Source organism: Ambystoma mexicanum, chromosome 12, assembly GCF_040938575.1.
Source record: "Ambystoma mexicanum isolate Mex_15411 chromosome 12, UKY_AmexF1_1, whole genome shotgun sequence".
Taxonomy (NCBI): domain Eukaryota; kingdom Metazoa; phylum Chordata; class Amphibia; order Caudata; family Ambystomatidae; genus Ambystoma; species Ambystoma mexicanum.
Genome location: NC_090936.1, coordinates 570,772,996 through 570,791,511, shown reverse-complemented (window position 1 = coordinate 570,791,511; position 18,516 = coordinate 570,772,996). Strand labels below are relative to the sequence as shown.

The following is an 18,516-nucleotide window of genomic DNA, read 5'->3' as shown; positions in this document are numbered from 1 at the left end:
GGTACATCCCTGTACACAAAGTTGTGAGTAACACAGCCGACACGTGTTTCGACCCTCTGGGTTTTTACCTAGGCTGCTAAGGTGAACGCCAATGAACCGACATGCGGGGAGAATCCAGCGGTGTTTCAGGCACGGGTGAATAGCCTTTCGGCATCCACAGTGGTTTTTGGATGCTGAAAGGCCGTTCACCAGTGCTGGAAACAACGCTGGATTCTCCCGGCATTGTCGGTTCATTGGCAGTCAATCTTCAGCAATGACCGCTTCAGCATTTTACTTTGCATGCAGATTACTATTTATGCAATTGAACATGCTCTAGAATAGCACAACCTCTCCCATGTTTGCACCATTGTGACTCTGGATCCTGTCGGAAAGATACAAGGACAGGTTCATAGCTGCCAACTGACCAGTTACTCAGAGGTTTTGCCGGCAATAAAACACCAACACATGAGCAGGGCAGGCTGAGAAACAAGATATTCACTGAGATAGATTTACTGAGGTCTGCTTCTGTCAGTAATAGGGCTTTGACCTCCTGTGACTTCCTATGGTTGACAGATGTCCCAAACCAATTAATTGCTGCCTTTTGCAAATAAATACATACACAAATAAATAAGTAAATAAATACATAAATAAATAAATAAATAAATACACAAACAAACAAATAAATAAATAAATAAATAAATAAATAAATAAAGTGATTTAAGTTTCATGAAGTCCTGTTCACAAGTTTTTGATAGGACCAAGCTAAAAAGAAAGCACATTTCAAAGCATGCACAGGGGAACCAGATATACAATTGTTTACCATTTGGTTAATTGTCCAAGCATATTACGACATATATTAATTTAGGATGTTTCAATATCTGTGGAAAGTCACTGATAGTAAGCACATGACCTCAAAACGATTTTTCACAAACTCACTCCAGTGCAATCCCACCTTGCCAAAACTGAGTAAAGGGAAACTCAAAAGTACAATGCAGTATACACTTCCACCCAGTGATGCAAATAAGGAGAAGTGCTTGCTTGTCATGCAAGGCAAATCACAGTTAACTAAGGGACTGTCTATTAGGACAAATCCTCTCATCTACAATATTTAAAATTATTACAAAAAAGGTAAATCAAAGAGAACTGGGCTTGTTTCTGATTCCAATTCAGTTCTCCTCAATGTGGTGGGTTGACATGCTTTCTGTCCTTTCAGAGTGATGGGGGAGGGGCCTATGCAAATGATTCACATATGCAAATATTTGGTGGGCGGGCAATGGAAGCTTTGCATCTGGAGATAATAACACTAGCTAGCTAGTCCTTAGAAGCAAGAACAATCTAACGTTTTATTTTCAAATGTAATATTCATAGGAACCTTTTTTGTACAAACCTTTTTTGAATAAACATGTGAGCAAGATTTAACTGTCTATTTTCAAATTTAATATGCATAGGAGCATTTGTTGTTGTGTTAAACCAAGCTTTACTAAACCACGTTTTTGCATAGTCATTTAAGCCAACTTGTTAGTGCAAACAGTTGATTTGAAAATAAATGTGGAGAAATAATTCCAAGCAATTTTCATGTAGAGAAAAAAATAAATGTGAATAAATAGAGATAAAAAGACCAGAAATAAATATGGATGAATCCAGACAGATGTAAAAAAAAAAACAAATACCATACAAACTGGGAAACGTAATAATAAGGGTGGGGGTATGAAAGGGCATAGGGATTGTTTTTATTTTTGTCAGCTTTATAGTTTTGGGGCTGAGGTTGTATTACAGAATCTGTGCACCACTGCCAGGACAATGTGCAGTAGTGCAAGACGCCTATTCTTTCAATGCATTTATGCACCAGGGCAATATCTGCCCTAGTGGTAGACCTTTGTACTGGTGCAAAAAATGCACTGAAACAATACAATGTTTGCACTGGGGGCAATTGCTGCTTTAATGAGAGCTGCACTTGCACAAGTGCAAAGTTTCTGTAATACTTCCCGTGGAGTCTTAATTTGCGCAAATCATTACTCTTTTCTGACACATTTCAAAATGTGCAAGTAATACAGGCCTACCTCTTCTCCAACCTTTGCAGGTTTTTAAACTTGTGGAGTGTTTTTCAATGGGAGTGCCTTTTTGTTATATTATGATATGTTATGTTAATTGGCATTTTTATAGCGCCTACTGCCATTGGTATGACCTCAAAGTGCTGAGAATGAACGATCTTTGGAAGACTGTAGTCTAAGTTGAGAAGTAGTGGGAGGAGTGGTAAAATGCATGTGTGCATTTATAGCCTGATCCACGATAGGTAGGGAATGGCTAGGTCCCTAACAGCAGCCGATATTATAAGCTGTGGGATGGACGCTGTGTCACATTATCAAGAGAGTCGAATTATGTGAACAACTGAACCACATTTTTGTTCGCGGGACTCAGCGGAGTCTAGGGTTTAGTCAAATAGTGTGCATGTCAAATGTGTGAGGCTATGTGTAATGCAATTTAAGTAGGGAGCCCAAGTGAAGCACAATCACAGTTTGGCAAAATACAAACAGTGGCATGATTGAGACAGCAATCCAAATGGGAAACCGTGGCATGATTGAGACAGCAATCAAAATGGGGAAGCTAGGCCTTCAAAAAGCAAGTGTGATAAGATACAAACAGTGGCATGATTGAGACAGCAATCCAAATGGGAAACCGCGGCATGATTGAGACAGCAATCAAAATGGGGAAGCTAGGCCTTCAAAAAGCAAGTGTGATAAAATACAAACAGTGGCATGATTGAGACAGCAATCCAAATGGGAAACCTAGGCCTTCAAGGTGCAAAAAGCTTTTGTAAATCAGGCCGGTGATGTGTATTGAAGTGCTGATCTGACATGATGTCTTATTCCTGCTTAGGCTGATGCTCCATGACATGCTGGGTTGGCTTTAGTTTGAGCTATTTGCTGCCGCTTTAGCTTGATGCCCGATGCATTGGGAATCCAGAATACAGGCTTCTGCCACCTCAGGCTCCAGTCACGCTACCCTCGCAAATACTAAGTGCCATCTTCCACATAAGCAACTAGCTATGAAATCATAACCATGATCTCCTATTTTTAAAATACCACCTAATTATGAGTTGGGATCTGTTGGGATATTTAAGACTATAGTAGAAAGAAAGTTCTGCAAAGGGGAAAATATCCTGTATTAACACTATGCAATGTTTTCTATGTACCGCATGCTGCAAATATCCCACCTGATACCATCACATAAGTACGAGGACTTTTTAAAACTAGGGGTTATTTAAAGTACCACATGGTTTTAGTATTACCACATCCTCATAATGAGGCACTTAATGTATTGCTCAGATGGGGTAAACAACCCTGACAAGATGGAGGTGGGCTGTTAATTAGGGCCTTCCAGTTTTCTGCTTACACCCAATCACTAGCTTATTTGTTTGAAATGCCAAAACATGACATTTTTAGATATTAGTCCCCATAGACCTTCAACTACATTACAAAAAGCTCCACGGGGTGAGGGGCGAATCTGGGAGTGATGCACCACTTTCAGTGATTTTGGGGGGTGTATTATTAAAACCTCTTCAGTGCCAGACAAAAGCAATTACATCAATTCATTAGTGAATGGGATAAGAATGTGAACTGCACGTCCTCAGAATTCCAAAAAGAAACCTAAAGATGTGGACATTCACATCCTTAGCACTTAGGGCCTCATTCTGAGTTTGGTGGTAATTCCACAGATTGTGGGCGTTAAAGTGGAGAATTTTCCTCCAGCAACACTTCCACTTCAATGCCAAACTCGGGATTTGACAGTGCATTAAAAATGGCGGTTTTTCAGTTTCTGTACAAAAAATAGTCACGGTAACAGAATTACCACCACTCTTTTACCTCTGTGTCAAACTCGGAATGATACCCTTGGCCTTTACCTATCAGCTAAGCTAAGGGGCTGTGGGAGCTTGGTTGGAAGCTGTTAAACCTCGTTTCTCTCTCATGCTTCTATCTTGCTAGTGAGATTCACACCAGCATCCCAAAATATAATAACAATTACCAAACACAAATGCAGCTCCTCACTACTCTAGAAAAGAAACTTTAACTGTCTGTTATACATTAATGTGTGTTTGCTCGGGCCCTCCATTGGCCCGACTGAGTGAACAAGAAGATGATGGGAATGTTGTGTCGGTTGCTCCATCCAGCAGGGAAGAAGGCCCGCTTGGTAAATGGGACCGGACCATGCAGTGGAAGAATGGAAGTGCGCCACCAGGACCATTGGATGCCGGTCTGCCAGGAGTCCCGGGACAGGAACGCCTCCAGCGTCCTCTGCAGTGAGCTGGGCTGCGGGGCTGCCATTGGCTGGGTTGAGGAGCCAGAAAGAGCCACTGGCCTGGGGATCCTGAAGAATGGAGCAGAAAGCAGTGGTGTTACCCTACCCCCACCCAACCGGAACACGAACAGCTTCCTGTGGGTGCTCTGTGCGCACGGGGAAGGGCCTCTGCAGAACTGTGTGGTCACCCCGAGCCCATGCAGGAGTGGGAGGCCAGCAGAGCTCAATTGTACAGGTAATAAACAAAGGGAGCTGAAGAAGAGAAGGATGTTGTCCCCCAGGAAACTCCATCCCCTCCCTCCCTCCCTCCCTCCCTCCCTCCCTCCCTCCCTCCCTCCCTCCCTCCCTCCCTTCCTTCCTTCCTTCCTTCCTTCCTTCCTTCCTTCCTTCCTTCCTTCCTTCCTTCCTTCCTTCCTTCCTTCCTTCCTTCCTTCCTTCCTTCCTTCCTTCCTTCCTTCCTTCCTTCCTTCCTTCCTTCCTTCCTTCCTTCCTTCCTTCCTTCCTTCCTTCCTTCCCTCTGTCCCTTCCTCCCTTTCTCCTTCCTTCCTTCCTTCCTTCCTTCCTTCCTTCCTTCCTTCCTTCCTTCCTTCCTTCCTTCCTTCCTTCCTTCCTTCCTTCCTTCCTTCCTTCCTTCCTTCCTTCCTTCCTTCCTTCCTTCCTTCCTTCCTTCCTTCCTTCCTTCCTTCCTTCCTTCCTTCCTTCCTTCCTTCCTTCCTTCCTTCCTTCCTTCCTTCCTTCCTTCGCAGTGTCCTTTGTGTATCAGAAATAAATGAGGGCGAAGATAGTTGCGAAATGTGTTGGTGGGATGGCTGTTTCGGGCGATGAAAAGAGTGATATATGCAGCTGTTGCTCTCAGGTACTGTAGCAGTGCACTCCTCCGCTCTTTATGTAATTAGTTAATATCAGGGGATCAACAACACCTCTGCATCTATACACCTCCTAAGTATGAACAATGTTTTAGTGATGCATCTTGTCCAATTGGAGCACTTCCACCAATTAATTTAAAGAGTTACCTGCACAGCATTACTTGTTCGTATTATATTTCTCCAAAACCCAGTGGTGGAAATTAAAACAATTTACTAGGGGAACCCTCTCCTCCTTGAGGAGGCAGGGATGTGGGACGTAGAGGGGTGAGGGGCGTAGCCTCAGGCCTAGCCACAGGTCAAGTCATGCAACACAGTATCGCTTCACAAAACCCAATTCTGGTGATTTGCATAAAAGCAAAGAGCATTATGGGAACAAAAGAATGCCCACAATATTACATTTGAAACATGTCTTATGTCGATTCAGCATCACCCCCTTTGAGGGAACAATGGAAGTTGCACTCTGCCTTTTTTTATTGGTCACAATACGCTCCCTGACAACAACAAAAAGTATTTGAATTGCAGCACATATATCCCAGTGTGGACAGCTGCACGCTATGTGTGAGGCATTGTCTGTTTCTGGATTCAGTCTCCCTGCCGAGGCATTTGCTTGTTGAAACAAGGGCTGGCTGTGTATGCAATAACCAGAAGAGATCTGCTCTGAAGCAGAGTTATCACACAGGCAAGTAACCCATGCTTTCAAGTGCAGGTTGCTTGTGCATGCGAGAAATCAGCTTCAGAGCATATCTGTGGGTTCCTGTGCTAGCCCCTGCCCTCAGGGACAGAGGAGCCCTTGGGCAAGATGAACTTTGCTCCTGCCCAATTCCTGTCTTGCCAAAACCTGTTGATTTTTCAGTATAGCACTATACAGATACAAATGAATACCATTACTAAAATCATTGTGTGTTTTCTAAACACTACAATGAAATATAACACTGATTATATTTTATACCTGCATTGCCCATAATTACCGAAGTTTGATTTCTCACAGTACTTCTGGACCCATCATTCTAGCCAGTGATAAATAGAATATATTCATCCATCCGTTCAGCAAACCACGTATAGTAGTACCCTGCTACTCTCTATTTTCTTCTAAGTGACACATTGCCATTGATTTTACTCACAAATAATGTTTTCCCTTTTTTTGCCTCCTTAAATCAAATTGTTTTTAGGCCTTGAATGCACAGTCCTGAAGAAGTGCCATTTGTTGTGAAACATGTGAAAACGTTTTCAAATTCATGTACACTGTTTAGTGAGTCCAGCGGAAGTGCCACAGGCATGCAAACATGTGCTGAGTCGGCAGTTTAAATGGAATTTTGATATATAATAAATCAGCATGCAAATAACAAAGGACTAGTATGCATCATTATTACATTGATTCATACCCAGAGGTTTCTAAGCGCGGACGGGGGATCGAACCTGTGTTGCTGTCGTCTTGTTGCCAAGGCGAGCACGTTGCCCCTGAGCTATTCTCCTGAGACAATGCCTGCTAGGGCATTCTAGCAAGCTTGAATCCAAAAGGCAATTCTGTGCCACCAACCAATGTAGTCAAATGCTTACTGGGCAAGGTTACCTCGTGCAAGGTGCAGGGTACCTTTGGGGTCCCCTAACCCTGAGAGGTTCCATGTATCTTGGGAGGCACAACAAGTGTCACATCTCGTATAAAGCCATAGCTGTGGACGTAGTGGAAAAAAGGTGGTTAAACCAGTCAGGAAAAAGAAAGGTTATCCTGCCATTGGTGCCCTTTAAAAGTCGGGAACTAGTTTGTATGGTTTGTTCTTTTGAGTGAGGGCCTCATGAATACTTAGATGCAGATTAAATGTAGCAGCAACTACTTGTCTCTACTCACCTCTCCCTTACTCCTAAAGCAAGTAGCAATGTATGCCAGCCTCATGGACACAGGATACGTGTTTCTCAGCTCTAAACTGTAGACAGTAGTTTTCCTACATGAAGAGCTGAAGGGATGTGCATGGTAAATGCCCAAAGCAAGATACAAGGCGAGTGCTACTTCTCCTGTTTGTACACCCTCACTACCCAGAAGGGCTTGAATTCCAGAAATTACCACCACACTGCACCAAGAAACAGGACTTTCATGATAGGGGCCTTTAGTACCCAGAGCAGCTGGTGGTGGCGAGTGGTGCTCTCAGTGATCCATTTAAACATGTTGCTTTTTCCTTACTGCTCTTCTAATAGCGTTCCAGTCAACAGTGCTCCCTGCTAACTTCCTGGCCTCATTTCAAAAACCTGAGGTGGGCCTTTACTCACAGTAAGGCCCTTCCTGCAGAAGCGGACTGACTCACAATACTGACTGATTTTCCTCCTTGCTGTTATTTTCTCACTTTACCCATTCTTTGTCCATCTATCTCTGGGCCTCCACTCTCTCTCTCATGTTTTCTCATGTCCCTCCTCTCATTACTTATTTGTCACTGCTATATCTGTCTTCTCTGTGTGTCCCCTTGTCCTTCATGGTCTATGTCACTCTCCTCCCCTCCTTATCCATTATTTCTCCTTTGTCAGTACTCCTTATATGTTTATACAGTCTTCTTTCTCTCTCCTCTCCTTATCTCCTCTGTTTATGCATTCCCTCCTCTCTGCCCTTCACTACCTCTATCTTGCACTTAGCTTAATTTTGCTGTCTCTTCTCCAACTCCTCCAGTCATCCTACTTTGCTTCCCCTCGTTTATTTCCCTTTCTTTCCCCCTCTGTTCTCTTCTCCATCTTATCTCTTTCTATTTTCACTAAGGTGCCATTGTCCCTAATATTCCCACATGAATGTTTCTCTCTCCTCTCTCATTCCCTCTGCAGCACAGCGAGGCGTACGCCTGGTTGATGGACCCAGCCCCTGCTCGGGGAGAGTGGAGGTGGAAGGCAATGTTGCTGGCTCCTGGGGGACAGTATGCGATGACTCCTGGGACCTATCGGAGGGCCACGTCGTGTGCCGACAGCTGGGGTGTGGCTCTGCAATCAAGACCTTTGGAGAGGCCCACTTTGGGAAGGGCAATGGGCCCATACACCTTGACGAGATGAACTGCTCTGGGTCGGAAGCCTCACTCTGGGACTGCCCAGCTGACCTGAGTACGGACTGTGGGCACAAGGAAGATGCAGGGGTGATCTGCTCAGGTGAGTCTCTCTCTCTCTCTCTCTCTCTCTCTCTCTCTCTCTCTCTCTCTCTCTCTCTCTCTCTCTCTTTCTCTCTCTCAGTAAAGGTCTGGGGGTTAGTTGTTCAGTATCTCTTCATTGCAGGGCTTCTTCCTCCCACAGAACTCTGAGCTCCTCCCTTTTGCATTCATAAACCGGAAATACCACTAGTAAATAATCCCCTAGCACAACTGCATGTCCCTTCATTGTCTCTGGAGGGTAGCTCAGGGGCAACATGCTTGCTTTGAAAGCAAAGCAACACAGGTTCTGTCCGCGCTTAAAAACTCTGGGTATTAAGCACGGTATAAATAACCTATCATATCATATATCACCAAAGCATTTTGCCCAGATATACTTCAATCCTCACTCTGAGGCCTTCGTGGGTGAATTGTCTCAGAATAGGGTCAGTCAGTAATTCCCCAGCTCCTCCTCGGGAGCATGGAAATCTCATATGATAGGCAATCTGACCATTCTTTGAATTGTATTAAGTATTTGTTAGATTATACAAAATTGGCTTAAAAGATTAACATTGACAGCAGAACTTTGAGAGTGGGCAGTAGGCATATAACTAGCCATAAATGTCCAAACATTTTACCATGTCCACTGAAGCAACGTTTCCTTTTTCCTTATTTTAGTTTACACTTCTTGAACCCCTCACTCAAGCCACCATTTGCCTCCTAACCTTTTCAATTGATATTATCCCAAAATCAAAGGAAAAACACATATGGGAAAAGGTGCAGGAGTTCAACAGAAGTGTTTGACTACACACATTACCACAACCAGGTATTTAGTGATCTCTATCATGGAGGAAGACACCATCCCTGCTGGTGAAACCAGTACCACACATAAAACAAATCAACTACCAAACACCAACGTGTTAACACCATGAAACCCTCATTGCTTCCGTTGATTATCAAATCATATCTCAGAATTAGGCTTATTAGCCCTAACATGAGATTCAGTTTCCACAAATATTGTTGACCACTCAAGAAATGGAAGAGCCCCACATATCTCCTTCTCCTGCATGATCCCTACTCCCCTTTCCCCTGTGGGCGTTGAGGCTTCAACACTCTGTAATTCTTCATTTCCCTTGGACGGATTCATCCTAGAATCTGTTCAAATCTCCATGACATCTGTCAAAGCCTACTTTTGTTACATTGTTTTAATTGCAGCCTTCACGTCTTTAACTCATTCATTTGAAGGCTAGTCATGTATTGACCTAATTTATGGCCTACTCAAGAGACTCCACTATTATCAGTGGCTTTCCAAAGCGAGCAATAGAAACGGTCTGAAAAATAAAACAACAAGCTAATTGCTTAGGAAATGTTTCTGCTTCTCCTATTCTAATGTCTTTGCTTGCTAAATAGTGCTTTGAAAATTAAACAAACTGGCACTCTTCAGGGTCCGTTAAAGTCAACAGTGTCCGGCATGAGTACAACACGCATGTCTCAGAGTGTTATAGTACTCACCATCAATGGACGACTTGCTCGTGCATTATACTTTAATATGTAGCCCGGGATTCTCTTTAATTTTGACGGGCCAAGCCCTTGTCTACTCATATGCCCAGCAATTCTACCTAAATAGAGAGTATGAAACATTCAAGAACACCCTGCCCTCTCATACGCCAACAAATTCTATCAGACAAAGAAGAATTGATTCAGCATAGAGAAAAAGATACATTGACACAGTCCGTGGGCCCTGGTTCCTCTTCTTAAACCTTTGCACTAAGAGGCCATCAAAATGGCATTATACAAGACCACTTTACACAGGGGTGGAAGTGGAAAAAAGAACTAGTGGTACTCTGGCTGCATCCAAAAAGGAGGGAGTGGGATGGTTGGGAAGATGGCCGGGAGGGTGGGAGGATGTCAAGTGGAGGGGAAGGAAGGGGTGGTGACCAGGATCACAAACCGTGGCTCAAATAGTTCGTTTTCAAGGACTACAGTAATAATGTCTTATAGAGTTTACTTACAAAAAAAACCAAATTGCATAATAAAGCCACATGACAGCATGTAAATCCTTTTAGCAACATGTTAAGCCAAAAGAATATAATTATGGCTTTAATTTTCACATCCTGAATGGTAAACTATAAGTCTCTGAATGCAAGATAATGCCAACCTGAAAAATCTAGTTACCACCACTGAACATTCAGTAATTTAAGACATGTAATAAAAGAAGTTGTGTAATAAACAAAGAGAGTTATGCAGATTTTTTGTTACAAACCATGATGTTGAAAACGTTTGATTAGTGACTAAAAGCAACTTTAATTTTTGCATATCAAGATGGTAGACATCATGCATATAAGTAATTCTTTAAATGGGCGCTTTGTGTTGCTTACTTTAACTATCACAGATGTGCAAGGTAACTGGTGCTTTGGAGCTCTTTGAGTTGTAAACATTCCATCATGCATATGAAAGGTTCTGCCACTGATAAATAAAGGGGTTTGCAACTTGAGCACCTTAACAACCTGCAGGGCCACGGACGCTGTGTGTGTGTGTTTGCCTCACTGAGACTTGGGAAACTTGCAGTGCTTGAATGCTGATTCTATAACTGGCTCAGGAGAAAGACAAAGCATTGTTCTTGAGCCTTTGAACTAAAGGTACGCTCTGTAAAAATTAAAAGAACTAGTGGTACGGTGTACCAATGATTTATACTACACTTCCATCTCTGACTTTACCTCATGTTACAGCAACCCGGAATCTTACCAACAAAATTTCAAATAGCAAGGTGTAAGGACCTTCTGCACTCTCCTTGTGCCAATGAATTAAGTAAGGAAACAATACTTTATGAAAAATGTAAAGGATCCAATGCCCGGCCTCAAATCTTCAAGAATTGTACTAGAATAAGACCCAGTGACACTTACCATGTACCCATTTCCCTTGTTCTCATACATCTTCCTTTTAAGCTCCAGAATATTCTGATGGCATATTCTTCAATCCCCTCCTAAAAGTCCACCTGAGAAAGATCCCATGGTAAAACCTGCGGTTCCCCTGCTCTACATTATGCATCTTACAATTCCACTAGAAAGATACCCCTGGGTTCAGCCTGATGTTTGCCTACTTCCCCTCATATTTCCACCAATTTCCCATAAATCAACCGATTCTACCAGAACAAGATCTATGACACAGAATGTGATTATTCCCCCCTCCTGATATACCCATCAATCCATCTAAAGGATAATCCTGTGAAACAGCCTGTGGTTCTCCTGATCCCCTTCATACTCTGAACTCTTCCACCAAAAAGGGGGCTATGACACAGTCGCAAAGGTCCCTTGATCTCCCTTATACAGCCACCAATTCCGCCAGATAAATATCCTGTGAGACAGACTGAGGTTTGATTGCTGCCTCTACCCAAAACATCCACCAATCATGTAAGATAATTATCCTATGAGAAATTCTGAGTTTACCCAACTCCCCCTCAGGCACCCACACATTCCACTAGAACAAGATCCCATGACGCATCCTGATGTTCCCATGCTCAAGCTCGTGCAGCATCCAATTCCACCAAAATAAATCCCATGAGGTAGCTTGAGGTTAAAGTACTTCACTTTGCAAGCTAAAATAACCAATTCCAACATAAAAATCCAATTACACAGCCTTAGGTTCCCCTGGTCCCTCTCATATACCCATCAATCAAACTGGGAAAGATCCCATGAAAAAGCCTGAGGTTCCCTTGGTTCCCCTCATACACTCTTCGAATCCACCATAAAGACATCCCATAACACATCATGTGGTTCCCTTGGTCTCCATCATGCAACAGCCTATTCTACCAGAAAATATCCCACAACACTCTCTCTCTGTGCCATCAATGCACCAGTTCTACCATAGAAATATTCAATGACACATCAAGAGGTTCCCCTGTTCACCCTCAAACACCCTCCAATTCTGCCAACAAAACATCACATGACACTGCTCAAGGATCTCTGAGGCACTTATCAATTCTGCCAGAAAAATATCCCCTGATAAAGCGTGAGGTTCCCCATCTCCCACTCACACATCCTACCATTCCACTAGATAAAGATATCATGACGCAACCTAATGGTGTCCCTGCTCCACCTTTACAGCCACCAATCAAAACAGAACAAAGATATCTATGTTATTCTAATATTCCTCGGATCTCCTTCATCCACCCACCAGTTCTACCAGAAAAATATCACAAGATACAGACTGAGTTTGCCTGCTCCGTAGCCCACATAACCCCACCAATTCTCCCAAATATCTCATGACACATCACAAGGTTCCCGTTTTCTCCTTCATACAAGCACCCATTGCATCAGAAACATATTCCATAATAAATCCTAAGGTTTACCATGCACCTAATAATTACACCCCAAAAAGTCCTGTGACACATTCGGAGGATCCACTACTCCCCCTCATGTACTCTCAAATTATATCAGATAAATTCTATCAGATAAATATCCCATGACACAACCTACTGTCTCCCTGCTACCTCATAAACCACCAATTTCAACAGAAGAATTTCCTATGCTACAGTCTGACATTCCCCTATTCCCCCACGTACTCACAGATTCTCCCAGTAAAAGGACTATATGACACATTCTATGAATCCACAACTCCCACTCATACACCAACAAATTCCATTGGATAAAGCCTGGGGACTGCTTTTCTCCATCATAAGCACAGCAATTCTGCTAGAGGCTACCACCATGCTAATCAGATGCCTCCTAATCTCTCCTTCTCTTTCTCTCTCTCTTAAATATAACCAGCAATACAACCAAAAAAAGATAGAAACGGAGGTCCCAGTGCTTCCATCCACAAACCTAGAAATTCTACAAGAAACGAATTTCACTGGGCAGCCACAATCTCTCTTATTTCCCTTAAATAAAGAACAGTGGTACCCCAAAACATTATATGGCACCAACTAAGGGTCCCCTGCTACTGCCCATACACCCAGCAATGGTAACAGGTCTCAATGGCAAAAACAAAGAGGTGATGGCTGGAAGGTTTAGAATGAATCCTAACCTCTGCCATTGCTCTGGGAAACCCTCCAGACCATCGTTCTTCGCCTGCCAAGCCATTGCAGAAGGGAAAAACCATATGCAAATCAGGCTTTGTCCCACCCCAAAAGGGGCAGTCCAGCTTGAACTCTAGGTCAAATCCCTTCTGCACGAGACTACAAGAATCCCCAGACATTAAAGAAACATGGGATCTATCCCTTATATTAAAGAACACTACTAATTGAAAGGGCAAACAAGCCGTAACACTATATTGGTTCCAAGACAATGTGATAAACTTTAGTTGAACACTAGCCCGGATTTGAAAAAGGCTCTGTTGAGCCGAAACATGTGTTATCACCAAGGGCACTTGAATGGAATAAATATACTAACTTTTGCCAGTAATTGGCGCAGAATCCTGGAGTTTTTATTCTTTTTTGCCTTTACCTTAAACTAACGGGTTAGGCTTTATACTGTTACACTCCAGTGAACTGCGACACATTGTCATTTGTTGATTTTTGCAACCCTACTGAATACCGAGATCCCTTTGTGATTGACGAGTCGCCCATTAGACCAGCTGTTCAAAAAAAGCCAAACTTTCTTACATCCCAGACATGGTTCGGCCTTGTTGTGCCTCATCAGTGAGGAGTAGCTTGGTTCTCTAGGCCCAGCAGGCATGGGACCCACTTCTGGGCATACCCGTCCACTCAGGGTGAGAAAGCAAAAACAAAGAGGTGATGGCTGGAATGTTTAGAATGAATCTTAACCAATGGCATTGCTCTGGGCAACCCTCCAGACCATCGTTCTTCACCTGCCAAGCCATTATAGAAGGGAAAAACCATATGCAAATCAGGCTTGGTCCCACCCCAAAAGGGGCAGTCCAGCCCGAAGTGCTAGGTCACATCCCTTCTGCACAAGACCACACGCATCCCCAGAAATGTTTCAGCCTTGTTGGGCCTCATCAGTGAGGAGTAGCTTGAGTCTCTAGGCCCAGCAGGCACGGGACCCACATCTGGGCATACCCATCCCACTCGGGGTGACAAAGCAAAATAAAAGCGGTGAAGGCTGGAAGGTTTAGAATTAATCTTAACCTCTGCACCATAGGTAACCAAACTGCACCTCACTGAGGGGGCCCAACAAGGCTGACACATGTCTGGGGTTGATTGCGTTCCTGTGCAGAGGGGACCTGGCCTAGTAGTGCGGGCAGGGCTGCTACCATTGGTGGCAGTACCTGACTGATTTGCATATGACTGGAGCCCTTTTGCAATGGTGCAGACAGGCTAAAAAACGGTGGTGTGGAAGGTTGCTCAGAGGAATGCCAGTGGTTCAGATTAATTCAAAATCTTCCACCCATCACTTGCTTGGTTTTAGTTTGTCTCCCTATGTGAGAGAGGGTATGCCCAGATGTGGGTCCCTTGCTCGCTGCGCCATGGGGAACTTAGCAGAACCTCACTGAGGAGTGCCGACAAGGCTGAAACATGTCTGGGGTTGCTTGTGTTTCCGTGCAGAGGGGACCTGGCCTAGCAGTTCTGGCAGGGCTGCTCCCATTGGTGGCAGTACCTGACTGATTTGCATATGGCTGAACCCCTTTTGCAATGGCGCAGACGGGCTAAAAAATGGTGGTGTGGAATGTTGCCCAGTACAATGCCAGGGGTTCAGATTAATTCAAAATCTTCCACCCATCACTTTTTTGGTTTCAACAGGTCTCAATGGTACAAGCCATAACACTCTTCCTCCTCTATCACCTGGATATTGAACTTGAAAAAAAGTAGTGGACCAGATTCTGGGCACCTTCCCCTCTAGCCTACACCAGCAATTCTGCCTCAGAGGAATACCCAGACAGACTCATGTCTGCCTGCTTCACTTTCACCTGCAGTATCCTAATTGAACCGGAGGTAAAGCTTAATGTCCATCAAGGTGTGAGGTGTTCTGGTTATTTGAAGGAGGGGTTTTGAAGTTCCAGTTTAATCTTACCATAAGTCTGTCATTGACACTGTGCCTTAATCCTGGGATTTTAATTTGAACAGGACACATAGCTGCAGCCATACAAGTCTATAACTTAAAGAGAGTGATCATCATTCTTCAGTGGAATGTATAATTAGAGGACTCCTCACTGTTTATCTGGAAATATTGTTCGTAGTGATTTTACTGAAAATACCCCACGTCTATAATGAAGTGAAAAATGAACCCACTTGATGATTGACCCCTGTGTCTACCTCTAAGCCCTTTTGGGGATGGTCGGGGTCTTCAGTCTCCACGCTCCACTGTCTGTTTTCCCGCAGAGCATGGGGAGATCCACCTGTCTGCAGGTTTTGATGGGTGTGCTGGCCTCGTGGGTGTTTTTTACTGTGGCATTTGGGGCGGGGTTTGCAACAGTAATTGGTATGATGAGCAGGCAGACCTTCTGTGCCACTCGTTGGGGTGCAATACCTCTGTGACAAGGCCTGCCTTTCAACACAACTCAAGCCTGCCTTTCACCACAACCAATGCTGGGTAGGTCAGTGGGTCACTTTCACAGAAGTAAGCCTTGGAGTTCAGTCAATTCCACCTTTCAATTTGGTAGAAACGTTCAGCAATTGATCATGTTTTTTGGGCTCGGGGATCCTGACTGCAGCCAGTAAGAACACAGGAACATCCAGCTGCCCAGATCTGCTGCCTCGAAAGCAAAGTACCTGTCTGCATGACACTGGGAAATCGAGAGTCCTTCATTACTCATGACCAACAACATGTGGATATATGTGTTTGTTTGCGGTTGCCGGCATGTGTAAGTTGTACGTCTGCCATTACAGAAAAGGCACTTACTTGCATACCTGTTTAAATCCCAGCCCTCAGTCTGCCCCACAGTCTAGTTTCCTGACTCCCTCCATGCCTCTTGCCTCTTTCCTGTGTGGAGGATATGCTTGTTGAACACTCACTTGAGAGTTTGTTTGTCCTCTGGCTGTAGACGTATTTTTTCTCTTTCCATGCTTCCCTTTGTACACTTCGGCACTTCTTTTTTAAATCTTGGTCTTCTCCCTCCCTCCATGATTTGTCCAAGATCCTTTTGACCACAGATGACTTCTTCTTCGCTCTATCCTCACTGTTTCAGATTTAGCCCCTCTTATTTGTAGGCTTCTCATTGGCCAGTTGTTACCTCTCTGTGTCAGATCCTCATCTCACAGCCCTTCCTCCCTTGCAGATTCGTTGGGACTGATGCCCGTGACTGCTGTGGCTGAGCCGAGACCCACAATCACAACAAACAGCGCTTTGGTGGTTACAGGTGAGTGGTGATAGACAGGCCTCTGCTCCGTGCAAAGCAATCCAAACCTCTAGAACCGCAGTTGGAAATGCATACCATCTCAATGCCGGATGGATTAAACCACCTGAAAATGATGGGATGCATCCCCTTGAAGACCTGTGTGTGTGTGCATGAATGCCATTTGACACAATACACAACGTTGCAAATAAGATGGCCATATACCTTGCAATCCTTCAAATTAAATGGAGACTAACACTGCCACACCACTTGTAAATCTGGTGGTAATACTACCAGACCAAGTGGCGGTAACGGTATTACACCTTATATCTCTGCAGATTTCCCACCGACATAACACCAAACTCGTAATGAGCCCTATTGAAACTTTTTCTGGCTTATCAATTCTCAAAAAAACAAATATTCAAGTGGGTATCTATATATCACTAGGAAAAATCACCTAGAGTGACCTACGCCTATAGATGATCACTTGGTGGTCTACATCACATCCATCCCTTCATAGAATGCCTTTCTGTGTACATCCAAAACTCTTTAGGTTACGTACTTAATAATGTTTGTCACAATGTGTAACTGTCAAAATGCAAATATGCCTCCAGGTGCCTTACATACACTGTAGAATGGAGAGTACCGATTCCTGTGGGAATAAGGGACATGACACACAGGAGAGACATAGGAAGTCATGCTCACCACCTGAGGAGATCGAATCGCAAGCTGCCTCCCCACCCCGCGCGCAGGTCTGGTATCAAATTCTGTTAACAGATGCAAAATGAGAATGACCGAAAAACATCTGTGGCTCATGGACATCAACAGATCATCCACCACAAAGTTAAAAAACGAAACAAATCATTCACACCAAAGTAAAAAAAAAAAATATATATATATATATATTATCCACCACACAGGTTTTTTGGGGGATTTTTTTATTTATTTCCATTTATAAAGCGCACAAACTGCCCTCGGGCATCGAGGAGCTGTTACAGCATTTTGACTTGGCAGCATGTTAAAACATGCAGATCAAGGAGTCTGTTCCATGACTAGCGTCACAGCCTGATGAAGTGGCATTGAAGAAGCCAGCTTCGTAGAATGTTCTTTTCAGATACGTGAAAACTGCCTTCTCCAATGTGGGGAGGAATTGTGGATTGTTCCTAAGGTCGTCTTAACAAAGCTTGAAGTGTAGGGATCCGTTCTCAGGTGGTCCACTTCACGCCAGTCATGACTGTGGGATGCTCGTTGATGGAGACAACCCTCAGATAACGCTATGCAAATTCCGGACTGAACGCTCTTGACTCTGTCCCTAATTTAGAGCACTGTGAAGGTCACATAAGTTGGGTGAAGCAGATTGTGCACCCTCATTAAGGACCATCTGCAGGACGAATGGTCATGGTATCAACCCTACTGGTGACGTGGGACACTTGCTTCCTGAAGTATGTGTTTTTATGGCATCGGCTAAGATTTCCTCAAAGCTCCCTTTTCGGTTTTCTCCATTTAATCCAATGCTGCTCTTGCATTCACCTATCTCGGAACAATTGTGTGTTTTCATGAGAATTTCATGGAGCATTTAGATGTATTCGTGCTGTCACTTCATACAAGATTTCCTTGTTAGCTGCCCATAAAACAGGTTTAAACTTTTCCAAACAGGCTTCGAAGTTATTCACCTTGGGTAAATGGACTTTTGAGGTTACCTAAAAGTAACTTGGCTGTCTTGCTTATCTCAGTGGAAAGTGCAAAACCTAAGTGCTAAACAGACCGAAATATCAAGTCGTCCTAGTAATGGTTTGTGTAATAAGCATAACATCCTAATTGCCTTTCTCTCCGTCTCTTTCACCATCTTCTGTCCATCAGCTGCGCTGCTCTTTACCCTTTCTTCAGCTCTTCCTCTCGCCTTCCCTCTCTCTCCTTTGCACTTACTCTATGGCCCTCACTCTCTTTTGTTCTCACTTACTCACTCTTTTATACACCTTTTATTGGATGGGCCGAAACACATTTGCTAAGATGTTACCACCCAGGAGCTTTAGAAGGTCTTATAGGCAACGTTT

General features: G+C 43.8%; 1 protein-coding gene across 2 annotated transcripts in view; it reads left to right on the top strand.

Annotated features, from left to right (window-relative positions):
• The window catches only part of CD6 (CD6 molecule), a 333,337-nt gene that overhangs the window by 190,137 nt on the left and 124,684 nt on the right, over positions 1–18,516 (top strand). For both annotated transcript variants that reach the window (XM_069628887.1, XM_069628886.1), the window contains exons 3-5: positions 4,148–4,510; positions 7,944–8,258; positions 16,406–16,486. In XM_069628887.1, coding sequence (XP_069484988.1) covers positions 4,148–4,510; positions 7,944–8,258; positions 16,406–16,486 — 759 coding nt within the window. The remainder of the gene's footprint in view (positions 1–4,147; positions 4,511–7,943; positions 8,259–16,405; positions 16,487–18,516) is intronic.